Raw genomic sequence first — 15306 nt, forward strand, 5'->3', positions numbered from 1 at the left:
GAGGAATCCTTTCCTGAAAGCCAAGTGTAATACTTCTTGTAACAGAATAAATAGAAGATAATTGCTTTTGTGCAGTTGGGAAGTTTTAAGTGAGTAAAGTAAAAGAGAGGGAACTGAAGATTACTAATGAATGAGATAGAAGTGGCATCAGTGTTGGAATGGATGTTGGAAAACAATGAAGACTTTCAAATCTTCATTCACTGGGAAAACGACAGGAAAATAGCAAAGAGAAGGCAAAGACAGGTAACCTAGCATTTATTAGCCCCTCTTTGTTCTGGGTACTTCACTAGGCAAGTTCATGAGTCTGAGATAATCTAGTCCTTCACTGTGGCATTTCAGTTTGGTGCCACCCTTTCCATTTTTATTTAAAAGGAAAGACAACTTTGTGTAGAATAAATAACTTCCCCAAGTCAAGTAAAAAGAGCAATAGAACTTAAAATTAAGTTCATCTGATTCCAAATCCCACGCTTTTACAGATGCAATGACATACTTGTTTTGTAAAAAATACTAATTCAATTGTTATAAAAAGTTGAAAATAAATATTCAACTCTCAGAAGAATAAAAATGATAAAGACCTGAGGGAAACATGGAAAGTCATGATTACAAACCCTTGAAAGGAGATCAGATTCTTGAAGAAAAAGTGAGTTTTGAAGTGTAACTGTGAAAAAATTTTATTTTTAGGAAGTGAGAAGGTAAAGTAGATTCAACAAAAGAGTGAAAAATGGGTAGTCAATGGTACACTCAAGGAAACCAAGCTATTTCTCAGCCATTACATTCAACAGAGCTTATAATAATTACAAATACTTATAGCAGTATGGTAAGGAAAGAACTGCCACAGATGTAGGCCATTCTTTAGGGAAGTTTACTTGTGAAGTGGGGAGAGACAGAACACCTTTGGAAGCTTCTATATACTAATGGTCTCTTTGTAATTACCAAAATAAGATTTATAACTAATATACTAGCATATTTAGAAAGTTCATGTAAGAAGAATGAGTGAAAATGACTTTATATTCAAAAGTATGGTTGATTTACATTATGATAATAAACTTTTCCTGAATATACATTATACAGTAGTGTTTTAATAGTACCAAATGAGTAGCATGTTCCCTGCTGTTTCACTGCTGAGATATACCAGCATTTTAATAATCCAGATACAAATCCAAAATTTGGAGTCCAAAGTGTTATTTGCTCTCAAGAGAAGCCCAAATTTATGTTCACATCTAGTGTGACATAAGAGATTTCAATATCTCTTTTAAAATCTTCAAAATTCTCCTTTTCCTTTATATCTTCCTATTCAGTAAGAAAAGGCATCAATTAAGGCCTTACCCACAGAAAGAAAGTCTATGAATATAAGGATCCCACAAGCTGAGCTTTCCCAAAAAGTTGGTTATAATTTTAAGGGCATTTAAATTTTTAATTTATTTTTCAGCATAGAAAATGCTGCCAACTTTATATCTCTTTGGCAGCATTTCTCCCTTTAAAAACTTGTTATATTCTATAGATATTTCAAATTAGAAACAAAGCTTTTAAGATTTCAAAACACAGCTGCTGGGACTATCACCTAGGAGAGTAGAGCACAAATGGTAACCAAAATATAACAAGTAAGATACCTTACTTCTCCAAGGATTTTCTCATAGATTTCCTCAGTGATTATAAAAATATTGATTACGTGCAAACAAGACTGTTTCTGTTTCATCAACTGGTATCTATAAGCCATTTACTAATACGATGAATTTGAGGTCCTGCTACAGTCATGTGATTAGAAAATTAATGGAAAATGCTAAACTGCAGTTTTGCTGTTTTAATCAATTCAATTAATTACATTTATTGAGCTCTCTTTGTCACACATACAGAAACATGAATACTCATATCTGATTACAAGGAACTTACACTTAGAAAAGTTTCTAAGAGACGAAAAAAAATTGGGTACTATAATGAAGGAAAACATGAGCTAAGAAGTTAAGAACCAGGCCGGGCGCGGTGGCTCACGCCTGTAATCCCAGCACTTTGGGAGGCCGAGGCGGGTGGATCACGAGGTCAGGAGATCGAGACCATCCTGGCTAACATGGTGAAACCCCGTCTCTACTAAAAATACAAAAAATTAGCCGGGCGTGGTGGCGGGCGCCTGTAGTCCCAGCTACTCGGGAGGCTGAGGCAGGAGAATGACGTGAACCTGGGAGGCGGAGCTTGCAGTGAGCTGAGATTGCGCCACTGCACTCCAGCCTGGGCGACAGAGCCAGACTCCGTCTCAAAAAAAAAAAAAAAAAAAAAAGAAGTTAAGAACCAGATAGTAACTGATTGGAAAAGTAAGAAAAGCTTTATAAAAGAGGATTTTGAGTGAGCACTTGAAGAATATGTAAGATAACACAGGCAAAAATGCTAAGATATAACATTCTAGGAGGAAGAAACAACAGAACTAAGTAATCACAGAAAATCAGATACATTTGAAGCCAACTATGTGGGACAATTTGTTACCACACAAAATATGAATGGAAGATTGGGAATATTTTGAAGCATTTTGAATGCCAACACTGAGTACTTTTTGTATAAGTAGGCGACAGGAAAGCTCTGCTGGTGTTGAAGTTGGAAAAACACATTATTGTAGATGTTATGGATGGAAACTGTGGACGAGAAGGAGAAAAATCGGCAGCTTGTAAAACTGACATCACAATTTTCTAAAAATGTGTAAATAAACGATTAACTAAGATAATATCCATGGAAATGCAGATGAGAGAACTATTCTTATCTCTTCTACATCTCTTCATAATTGAAATATCTCTTTTATCCCTAAAGTTTTCATTCAAAGAGATTACTGCAATGTTAGGAAAATCATGAAACAGTAAATATCTGAGGTTGTAACAAACGTGCTAGAGAAAGATTTTAGTAACATATTATCATTAAAATAACATGTGTATATGTGGATATATATCACTTAGTTCAAATATAATATGAAATCACGTGTACGTCTTTATTTTTAATTTTAATAGAATTCATTTTCTAGAGAATTTTCAGGTTTATAAAATAATCACAGAGAGTACAGAGGGTTCCCAAACACTACCCCTCTCTCCCCAACATAATACAGTTTCTCCCATTATTAATATTTTTTATTAGCATGGTAAATGTTTTTGCAATGAATGAATCAACATTAAAATATTTTATTAATTAAAGTGCATAGATTACATTAGGGTTCACTCTTTGTGTTCTATGGGTTTTGACAAACACATAGTGTCATTATTCACTATTACAGTATCATACAGAATAGATTCACTGCGCTTATATGTCCCCTGTGCACCCTCTCTTCATCCCTCACTTCATCCCCCTGAACTCCTGACAACCAGTGTTTTTTTTTACTGTCTCTGTAGTTTTGTCTTTTCCAGAATGCCTTATAGTTGAAATTTTACCTAGGAGCGTAATTGTTGGTAAACCCATGTTTAGTTTAAAAAAAAAAAAACAAACTGTCAACGGCTGGCATGAGTGTAAATTAGTTCAGCCACTGTGAAAAGCAGTTTTGCAATTTCTCAAAGAACTTAGAACTACCATTCAACCCAGTAATACCATTATTGCATATATACCCAAAGGAAAATAAATTGTTCTACCATAAAGGCACACGCACAGGTATGTTCACTGCAGAACTATTCACAATAGCAAAGACATGGAATCAACCAAAATGATCATTAGTGATAGACTGGATAAAGAAAATATGGTACATATATACTGCAAAATACTATGCAGCCATAAAAAATGAGTTCATGTCCTTTGCAGCAATATGTATGAAGCTGGAGGCGATGGTCCTAAGCAAACTAACACAGGAATAGAAAACCAAATACCAAGTGTTCTCACTTACCAGTAAGAACTAAACATTGAGTACACATGGACACAAAGAAGGGAAAAACAGTCACTGGAGCCTACTTGAGGTTGGAGGGTGAGAGGAGGGTGAGGATCAGAAAACTACTTATTGGGCATTATGCATATTACCTGGGTGACAAAAAATAATCTGTACACCTTTTAAATCCCTGTGACATACAATTTACCTATGTAACAACCTGTATGTATAGCCCTGAAACTAAAAGTTTAAAAATAATAAATTAAATTAAAAAACTGTCAGAGTGTCTTCCAAAGTGGCTTTATTATTTTGCATTCCCACCAGCAGTACATGAGCATTCCTGTTGTTTTACTTTCTCGGCAGCATTTTGTGTTGTCAGAGCTTTAGACTTTAGCTATTTTAATAGCTATGTAATCGTATCTGGTAGTTTTATTAATTTGAAGTTCCCTAATTACATATGATAATGAGCTTTGTTTATATGTCTATTTGCTGTCTCATATATCTTCTCTGGTGACAATTCTGTTTTGATGTTTTGCCTATTGTGTAATTGAGTTGTTTTCTTATTGTTAAATTGTAAGCAATTTTTCCATATTTAATATACAGAATGTATTTTTATTAGATATGTAATTTGCAAATATTTTTTTCTAATCTGTGGAATGTTCTTTCTTTGTCTTCACAGTGCTTTTTATAGAGCAGATGTTTTAATTTTAATGAAGTATGACATCAATTTTTTTATCGATTATACTTTTGGTGTTTTATGAAATAACTGAACTTTCACTTGGATGGGGCACCAGGAGAACATGCCATGAGTTCTTTTGAATTTTCAGGGGCAGAGACTGGTAATTCTATCCAAAAACCAGTGTGACTTTCATAGTTGGAGGCAGTAATTCACTGAGTAATCACAATCTAATGTTCCTTTGAGATAAAAAGGGCCCAGGAAAAGATATAACTGTTAATTTAAGTCCTGACTAAAAGTACACTACTTCATAACAATTTGATTTATCTTTTGTCTGTGATTTTTATTCCTTTACAACCTTTCCATTTTTTATTCTTCTGGGTGATTTCCATATCTTATATGAGAATAATTTTTGTATTACATTTTTGAAATACATACAAAGTTCTTTTTCCCCCTTTGAAACAGATGAGTCTACAAATACTTCAACTTCTGCTTCTGAAACTGACCTTGACCTGAAACTGATCCACTCTCCTTTTAAAAGTCCCCCAATTTATATCTCTACTTGAAGATTTCTTTGCTCCCAATCCATGTTTCTAATCTGTATGCCTGAAAGAATTACTAGCAAGTTCCCAAATGCGCTGAGTTTATCATACTTTTGCACAATCCTTTTTATGTTTGTACCTAGGAAGCTCAGTAATGCTAGGTAGAAATTATAAAACCAAGCAGATTCATTATCATCAATCTCAAAAGGGCACTCAAATTTACTTAGCAAGGCAACATTTCTACATCAAGCTTGCTCTCCCACTCTTGGTAAAAAACTATTTTTCATTTTTCTCTCAGTCTTAAACTTTCTCTCTCATCCATCCTCATCTCCTTATACACACATTTTCATTTGATGGCCTTCCTAGATGCGGCGTTACTAACGTAAAAGTATTAAACATGAGCTTTCTCACCTTCCAATCGCAAAATATGTAGGCCTAGCAGCATCTCTTCTCCACTTCTCTGTCTTCCTGTTAGATTGAAAATAATTCCCCACTACCTGTCCTTGGGATCCCATTTATTTTCTCCAACAAAATTATGTTTCTTTACCTCTACCCTCTCTTTCCAATGCCACCAATAGATTTCTCTCTATAGAATTATTTGTATCAACCAATAAACATGCTTTGGTCTCTTGAATCCCTAAAAAGCAACTCTCTCTTGATTTCCTAATGACTACATAAATGCCTCATTATTTCCCTAGTTTATATAACTTGAAGTCACCAAGCTGTAAACTATCTGAACTGTCTTTATTCACTCTTCAGCGTATTTAAGTTGGTTTTCAACCTCTGTCATTCCACTGAAATCACTCTTGTCAACAACCTTCATGTTGTCAAATTCAAAACACAGTCTTCTGTCCTCCGTGCTCAATTTTTCAACAGTCCCTGCTTGCCCTTTAAAGGACTTCTTTTGCTTCAGTTACCCTTTTAGGTATTGTCATAGTCCTCTGGTCTCTCATGAGCAGGATTTGGCAGCTCCTTGTATTCTATCAGTTCGTCAAATAGATATTTGAGACGACATCACAAGTTCTCTTGTCTTTCTACTTATTTTAAATGATGTTATCTACACATAATTTTTTAAAGAAAATGATGTTTAACATTTTTATAATATGTATATATGCCTATGGTTCCCTGATATCTCTGAATTTCAATTATGTTCAACTAATCACTTAACATATCTGCCTAGAAATCTCTAAATCTTCTAAAATGTACAAATTCAAAACTGAACTCTCAATTATTCTCCAGAAATCTCTGGATGTTCACACTTTATTAAACATTATAATTCACTCCATCCTCATGTTGTTCAAGCCTTGAAAATTGAGCCTCATCCTTAATTCTTTCCTTTTTCTTACCCTCCACATCAAATTTTCATGGGATATTAAAGCTTTTATCTTCAAAAGATATCTTGAATCTGTCTCGTTCCCTGCCAACACCATAGTCCAAATCTCCACTGTCTTTCACTCAGACTACTGAAGAAACCTAACTAAAATTTAAGTTTTCTTCAATCACTGAGCTAAAATAGAAAGCATGATCTACTGAATACATAAATTGGATCAGGTCACTTACAAATCTTTACAACTTCCCATCATAGGCAGGTGAGCTAAATGAGTAAAGTAGCCTATGGGTACACATGGTGAGCCAGGGAGATCCTGCCCAGCCTAGAGAGACAAGTTGTTAACTGGTTCTGAGCAGATGTTACCCTAAAAGTGTGTAGGTTTCAGTTGCCAAATATAATAAGAGAATACAGAAGTATGTGTGTGTGTGTGTGTGTGTGTGTGTGTGTGTATAATATTCTGAGTTTTAAATGTTGTCTCCATTAAAAAAAAATGTATTTAAAACAAAACATATCTTCAGTCCATATTAGGCTGAATGGCTGCCTGCTTACTTTCTCTGATGCAAATATTTGGTTTCTCCTTATTTCCTCTACTTCATTCTATTATTTTCTCCTATTTACACTCTATAACTGAGTTTCACTGAACTCTATTTTCTGGAACAGGTAATCAAGCACTTTCTTTTCAGGCTATTCCTTCCCTGCCGGTGGGACACATATAATTCTTCCAATATCCATGGGAGTAGGACCTTTTTAAATTATGTAGGTACCCACCTTGAGACATCTTTATTCTCTGTCATAGAATCTTATTATTTTCTTTTTGACTTCTGAGTAATTTTCTAAATTTGTGATTACATCTGAATGGCTTGAAATCTACTGCACTTGAAGGTAATTTTGCTCATTATATTACTATCACATTATATTATTTTTAAGTTGATTTCCAATAAATCATTAATCTAATTTGCAAAGCATTGGACCAAGTAAATATTAATGTCATCAGTAATATTGTACATGTTACTTTGTAATAGCAGTTTGTATTAATAGAGTACTTATTTTGTCAAAAGCTGTATGGTTACTATGAGGCATAAGTTATCTCATGTGATCTTCTCCTCAACCCAATAAGATATACATTATTATTCTCAATTTTAGAACTGAGGAAACTAACTCTTGCAGAAGACAAGATAATTTATTTCAGGGATATAATCTGAATGAAATTTGTTTGACTTTAAAGTGTAATATATTATAATATAGTGATTAAAACATCAGGTTTTGGAGTCTGCAAGTCAAGAGTTCAAATCCCAGTTCCATCAAATTATTAGCCAGGTAAATAAACTTCAGTTTTCTCATTTAAAATGTAGGGATAAAATAGTAAGTGCTTATAAGATTGTATAAGAAATAAAAAATACTTGGAAAAAATAATTATTTAATTGCTTATCACTTTGTGGTCTGTAAGATATAACCATTAGTCATTAAGGCTGAAAGATTTAGTTGATTTCAATAAAATCAGTATAACAGGTCAAAGTCTGACTAGTCCCCAAATCTTTTGAATTTCTCTTTAGTGTGTTCCTTCAAATATTATTATCTGTATTAAGTTTCTAGCGTGGTTAAAGTTATGTAAACATTTTAGAAAATTACAATTGTGTTTGTGTGGAAATTGTATTATTGTTTTTCACTCCAAGTATAGCAAAATGTAACTTTAAGTCATTCTGAAAGATCCATGGGGGAAATTTATTATAGGTCTATATTCTAAGAACTATTTTTTTCTTCATAGAGATATTCTTTAGAGTATCATTTGTGCTTTATACAAATAAAATGAATAAGTAAAAATAAAAAATATGTGGTATCTGTAACTATAAACATTATCATCAATAATTGAAAAATAAAATTTACCATGGACACTCTGTAAAAATAGGTATTTGTGAGTTTTCGTGAGATTATTATCTAATATTTTGATAGGCTTTTTGTAATCTTTTGTTTGTAAAAGATTATAGAGGACTAAGAAAAATTCAAGTTTATTAAAAAGCATTATTTGATAGTTATGTAAATTAATGGCTGCCACAGTGTACTACGTAAATTCTCTAGGTTGTTTGTTAACTTAATTTTAAATTGATAAAATTAATACTAATTTGTGATGGATATAAAACTTCTACTGAAGTTATAATTACACAATACAAATAAGATGTTTATAGAACATTTGCTGGAAGGTTTTACAGGAATTGCCTCATTTGAAACTCACCATTATATGTGGTAAATGTGATTTACATGTTGCAGAAGAAGAAACTCAGGCAAACAGGATAGAGCAACTTACCCAAGATCAGACAACTAATAAGTAGCAAAACTGGAACTCAAAGTTATGTCTTTAAAATCTAAATCCCATGGTTTTTCACTTATTGTATGATGAGAAATTAATCATTTAAACTAAAAAAAAGTGTTCTAATAAAGTTAATGCATTACTTAACTAATCCCTTTAAAATAATATTATTAATAACAATACATTGATAAAATGCAGTTTGATGCCACCAAGACTTCATCTTTATATTATTAGCTATTTTAAACATTTAAATTAAAATAAACCTTGACAAGATAAATAATGAAGTCAATATTTTAAAATATTACCTAAAATCTGATCCGATTCTCTTCCCATTTTCTGGTTCTCCTGGATCTGGGCATAAATTGGAAGCTGTTTTAATACCTCCCTCATTTACTGCAACAGCAGGGAAAAAAGAAAAAAGAAACAAAATATATGTGATTAGAAAATCGAGGATATTAATTTTAAAATATACATAAAATGTATTATTGTATTTTGTCACTATAATCACTGTCATTTAAGCATTTGTTAAACTATAATTTTATAAAACAATAAAGAAGGCAAAAGCATTTTATGAACTAATGAGAAAATAAATTTGCTGTTCATATTCAATGACTTGTATTAGTCTGCCTATTAACACATTAATATTTATCACTTTTGTTTTTAGTTTCCATCAAATTGGAAAATCTCTGGAAACACATTCTCAGGGTATCAGTGTCCAGAGTTTCTATTAATCATTGGCAACAAAGAAGTCAACCACCAGTTATGATAGTTTTATTTGGATCCTTATTATTTTTGAAGGTGTAATAAAAAATACGACTTTATGAAAAAAGTTCAAAGTTCTAACACTTCTTATCTGGTATATGATAAAGCAATTTGATCTGCCAGCATTAAAATACAACAGTGGTGCAAATTACTAGGTATGCCTTTAAATTATTATATAATGGTGTAAACCAAAACAATGGCTTTACCCTGAAGCAACTTTCATGAATATGATTTATTTAGCTTTTGTGCACATTTTCAGCAGTTTCTTCAAAGCAGAAAGTCAAAGATGTATTAATTTTTTCAGTGAATGTGACCACATTGGATATCTAAATCTCCAAGTTAGATTTTTATTATTCAGTCAGATAGTACTGAAATATCTGAGTGATATTGTTTAATAAATTCAATCTTAAAGTGAACTGGAGGATAAATTCTATTATTTTACTTTTTATCAATTTACCTGCTTTTTTTTAGAAAAAATAGTGCCTAAGTAGAGATTCCAGAGAGAAAAAAAATCTAAACCATCCAATGCTTGTTGTCCTCCACTGTGAACTGAAAACACAGGTAGATCTTTCTTGAAAGAATAAAGATGACTACTTCTACCTCTAGATATTCTAATGCAATAAATCTATGGTAGGACTCTGGCATCAGTTTTTTGGGAGTTTCTGGTTTTTATTTTAAAGAGACAGGGTCTTGCTTTGCCATCCATGCTGGCGTGCAGCAGCACAATCATAGCTCACTGTAGCTTTGGAATCCTGGACTCAAGCCATCCTCTTGCCTTGGCCATCCAAGGTGCCAAAGTGTTGGGGTTGTAGGTGTGAGCCATTTTAAAAATAATAATAACTCTCAAGGTAATTCTAATATAAAGTCAAAATTGAGAACCACTGGACTGTTGAATATAGTAATTTAATTCAAATTGATTCATCAGATAAGAAGATAGCTATCAGATGACTGCCCAACAGTTATAGTTGTGGTAAAGTTGTCATTTTCTAAATTAAACATAGGATTTTGCATGTTTTTACAGCATTCTAAAAAAATAATTTTCTTAGTATTACCAACCATATCCTTCTTGCCAACTGTATTACAGCTCACTAATTCAAATCATAGGATATTTATGTTTTTCTTATTCTCTAACTTGCTATACAATCTCTCTTTACCTTTCTAGGTTTTTTGGCCACTCTTACTTTTGCTGATTCTACTACAGCGGACAAATTGAAAGGCATTGGCTCACAACTCTCTATATTTGAATTTCCCTCATGCCTTGACAGAATGACCTATATGCTAATGACTTCGAATTCTTTTGAAGTTCCTTTCTCAATCTTTCAATAGCCTATTTGATTATCTACCAAACTTTTCATTGTCATCTAATCTATCTACTCAAATTCAACCTAATCACTTTGATGCTTCTGTGATTCCATTTTCATCCACCTCCAATACATCTTGAATACCAGAGGAGGACTAAACTTTCTAAAACACAGTTCTTATTACTGCTCAAATCTCCAATTATTCTAGATTTTCTACTGTATCAATTTTATTTCTCACTAGTCACCAACATGCATCCATCACCCAAGTCCTGTTGTCTGTTCGCTGTTCTGCAATTTGCTGAACATACTGACTCCACACATTTGTGTTTTCTCCATGTCTCCATGTTTTCCTTTCCTTCCCCATTAGCTATCAAAATCCTATCTAATATTCAAGACTTAGCTCAAGTCCCACTTCTTCCAAAAGATAATCACTCATTTTTTCCATGTTATTCTAATTTATCTTTTTAAATAACTTGGAGTATTTCATTTGGACAATTTTTTATTTAATTTAAAATTATCTTAATACAGTATAAATTAATAGTTTCACATACCTTTAGTTATCTATAGAAAAAGATTATATATTTGATAAAAATAGAGAAAAAACATTATTTTAATATACCTATTTAATATATTTTCAACAAATATGTCCTAGCTGTTTGATTGACAATACCACCTTATATTTGTTATCAAAGAACTGAACATTTTCTGTGAAAAAATATCCTCTTTCCAATCTTTACAAGGCTTTTGGAAATATTGTAGTATATGTTTATTAAAATGTGACTTTTTAAAATGTGGCATGAAAATGAGGAAAAGAGGTGGCATGACTTAAGCCTAACTACTTTTTTGTATTATGACATATAACACAGATTATAGGGTAATGGACAAGCAGTTTGTGAATACATTATTAGAAAATAAAAATAAGAAAAATCCCATTTTTTTACATTTCACTGTCATTTTGTGTTAAACTAAAACTTTGTTAAATATTTTATATAAATTTAAATGATAGTTAACACTTACATAATACTATAGGTCCAGAACTATTCTACATACTTTATGTGTATTACCCCATTTAGTTCTCACAACCATCTTAGGAGTAGCTACTATTATTTTACACCTCCTACAGGTGAGAAAACTGAGTCATGGAGAGGTTAAGAAATGTGTCCAGGCCGGGCGCGGTGGCTCACGCCTGTAATCCCAGCACTTTGGGAGGCCGAGGTGGGTGGATCACGAGGTCAGGAGATCGAGACCATCCTGGCTAACACGGTGAAACCCCGTCTCTACTAAAAATACAAAAAATTAGCCGGGCGTGGTGGCGGGCGCCTGTAGTCCCAGCTACTCGGGAGGCTGAGGCAGGAGAATGGCGTGAACCCAGGAGGCGGAGCTTGCAGTGAGCCGAGATCGCGCCACTGCACTCCAGCCTGGGCGACAGAGCGAGACTCCGTCTCAAAAAAAAAAAAAAAAGAAAAAAAAGAAAAAAAAAAAAAAGAAATGTGTCCAAAGTCATATTGCTAGTTAATGGGAATCTATATTTAAACTCAGGCAGTCTGATTTGAGAAATTCTACTATTAACCCGGAGCTCTATAGCTGTTGAGAAAGCTCGGCAAGGCAGAAACTATGTCATTAACTACAATTCAAAACACTTTTCCAAACATTTTACCTTAAAATGCAGAGCATGTGTATAATTTCACCACTTTCACCTAATTAATCCGAGTTCTTATTATTTTAATTGTCAAGTTATTTCTGTCTGCTTGAAAGTGTCATTTAAACCACCATTTCTGGACATCTGCAAGAGGAAAAACTTTCCAATTTAAAATGTAAGGATAATGAGAGAGCTTCTGTGTGGTACGTGTATTTAATGTTAACTGTAAATATTTAAAATTTTTTAAATTAAGAAAAAAAGTGCAATCTATCTTTCATTTCTTTTGATATTTATGTATTTCAGAATTGCCCATAGCTAAGTGATGCCAAGACAATTAAATGAAGTTAGTATTCATTCAGTCATCTGCTTTCATTTCACAGTGCCATTGATGCAATTGGACAGATTTATCACTTTTACTTCTTTTAATTTGCATAGCAACTTGCAGCATTTTAAGAATATGAGTGCTCTCTAAAAGTTTAATTACATGAATAGTGTAAGTATGTTTTCTTATGGCTTCTGATTTTATATAGCACATAATATACCCTAAAGATAAAAATAAGTGGACTCTGACTAAAATTCACCTCCACATTACCTCTTCCAGCTGCTTACATTGTCACTTTTCTCAGATTTTTAAAAATTAATTTAAATTTTTATTTCAACTTATAATATCAAGTGCTTTGGATCTTTTTCTGAACTCAAACATCACTGATATCAACATTGTGTTGTTATTTTTTATACTAAAACACTTCATATTCTACAAAGAGTTATCTCTTAACTAATTTAGCTTCCCAATAAAATATTGAATCCTTAAGGGTTGAAAATATATTTTATTCACTCTTTTACCTTCTTAGTCTAGCATAGTGCTGCCATGGAGGAACTGTGGAATAAGTGGATAATATGAATGAATAAAAGTATGGATTTGAAGAATAAGAAAGAAAACACAATCATTTATGGCAGGCTCACAGTTTCCTCATAATTACACAATAATATTCTAGAGGAGCCTACTAAAGAATTGAGTGGATAATATGAATGAATAAAAGTATGGATTTGAAGAATAAGAAAGAAAACACAATCATTTATGGCAGGCTCACAGTTTCCTCATAATTCCACAAAAATATTCTACAGGAGCCTACTAAAGAATTTGGAAAGACTACTAGTTCATTAATTTTAACATTTTAAAGATATAAAACCTGTTTACTTAATTTTTTTTTAATCTATAGTTTCTTTTCTTGGTGAAATCAATTTTTGAAAAAGAACACGGGGTAGATAGGGGCAATTCAGAGTTCAGGTATAAAAGCTGAAAAAAAAAATCTGAATCAGCCATTTAACAGCCAAACTCTGCCCATGAACACTACTGGAGCTTCTTGAATCTCTTGTTAATTCATTTCTTACTTAAAATCTAAAGATGCCATTATGAGACCTTTAAATACACACATACTTTGGCAGTTTGGGAATTTGATGTCCTCCATGCTTATACTGACTTTGGGCCGTGCCCATCATAGAATTGATCTTTTTTTCAAAGAACATGAGCTTTATTATTTTTTCTTATTTGAAAGATGAATGTCAGATAAAAACTTTCTTTTTAATTATTTTGTCCTAGGTTGAATAAATAATATTAAAGAGATCAATATCTGAATGTGTATTTGAAATAGATATATAATAATGATACAAATTAAAACAATATAACTCTACTGCAAACAACCATGAAAGAATATGTTTTTGAAACGAGTTATTAAATACTTTAGAAACAAATTATAGTAAAATGAAATTTAAAATAATGTTGGCTTGCTATTTTATGACAGGAAATTTGCAAAAAACACTTTGATTGAAGTGAGAATTACTTATCTCCAAAAAAATGAAAAACCAAGAGTATTTAAAAAGATTTTTATAGAAAATACAATGAATAAATGCAAAATTTATTTTAAAATTATGGAGCAAATTAACATTTTTGCCTCATATTAGCTTTTTGCCTGTTTTAAAGCAAGTATTTCTTAAACAAGATATTTTTATTAGAATTTTTTTTCCTAGATATACACCCATGTCTAAATTCCCTTTTTGTTCACCTTCACAACCCATGTACAAGAAAAGTGAAAATAATATATATTTCCACTAAGGCAATATACCAACAGGGATATAGAGTTACATACATCTTACAATGCCTTGATAAATCCTAGATCTCTTAGTACAAATAGCCTGAATTTCCCTGAACATTTGGAAGTTTGAACCATGCAACATGTCAAATAACATACGTGTAGACAAATTGAGAAGAGGGTAAGCCATTCTAATATGCTATAATTCTACTTAGAATTCAGAAATAAATATATTGGCTACACAAAATATTAGAAAAAATGTACTAAACATAATATTTAATTTTGCTAACATTTAAGTTTTATTTCATGATGACCTGAAGAAATTTGATATGTAAGAGTCATCTCACCTGGTGATTTTTTAAATTTGTATTTTTTTATCATAGAAAATACATCTTTCTCTCAAAAATGTGTTGAATAATTTCTATAAAAGTCATATTATAGCATTGCTTATTTTCCTTAAAAACTGACAGTATCAATCTTGAAAATGATTTTAGCCCCCAAAATACATGAAGAAATATTAATTATACAACCAAACCCTTTGAAATTAGCTGTTTAGTGCTTTTGAAACAGGTAACCCTACCAGATCAGTGGTTTCCTAGTGATATCTCTTCTGGTTTTGGATTAATACTCTCAAGTCTAACTAATAAAATGTAAAAATCACATTTGAAAATTATGACACCATTAAATATTTGATATGACTCCAAGTTTGTTTCTCGATAATTGATATAACTGCTCAATTTTTGTCAATTACTGTTTATATGTACAAGTCAATAAACATATAAAGTCCTTTTTGATATAGCGATAATAAATGATTTTTGTTAAAGAAATAATTATAAAC

General features: G+C 32.1%; 1 protein-coding gene across 3 annotated transcripts in view; it reads right to left on the minus strand.

The window, feature by feature from the left end:
* Positions 1-15306, minus strand: part of CSMD3 (CUB and Sushi multiple domains 3) — a 1204746-nt gene that overhangs the window by 706754 nt on the left and 482686 nt on the right. For all 3 annotated transcript variants that reach the window (XM_019032923.3, XM_031014090.3, XM_019032924.3), the window contains one exon: positions 8982-9069. In XM_019032923.3, the coding sequence (XP_018888468.2) occupies positions 8982-9069 (88 nt within the window). The remainder of the gene's footprint in view (positions 1-8981; positions 9070-15306) is intronic.

Source organism: Gorilla gorilla, chromosome 7, assembly GCF_029281585.2.
Source record: "Gorilla gorilla gorilla isolate KB3781 chromosome 7, NHGRI_mGorGor1-v2.1_pri, whole genome shotgun sequence".
NCBI classification, from domain to species: Eukaryota; Metazoa; Chordata; class Mammalia; order Primates; family Hominidae; genus Gorilla; species Gorilla gorilla.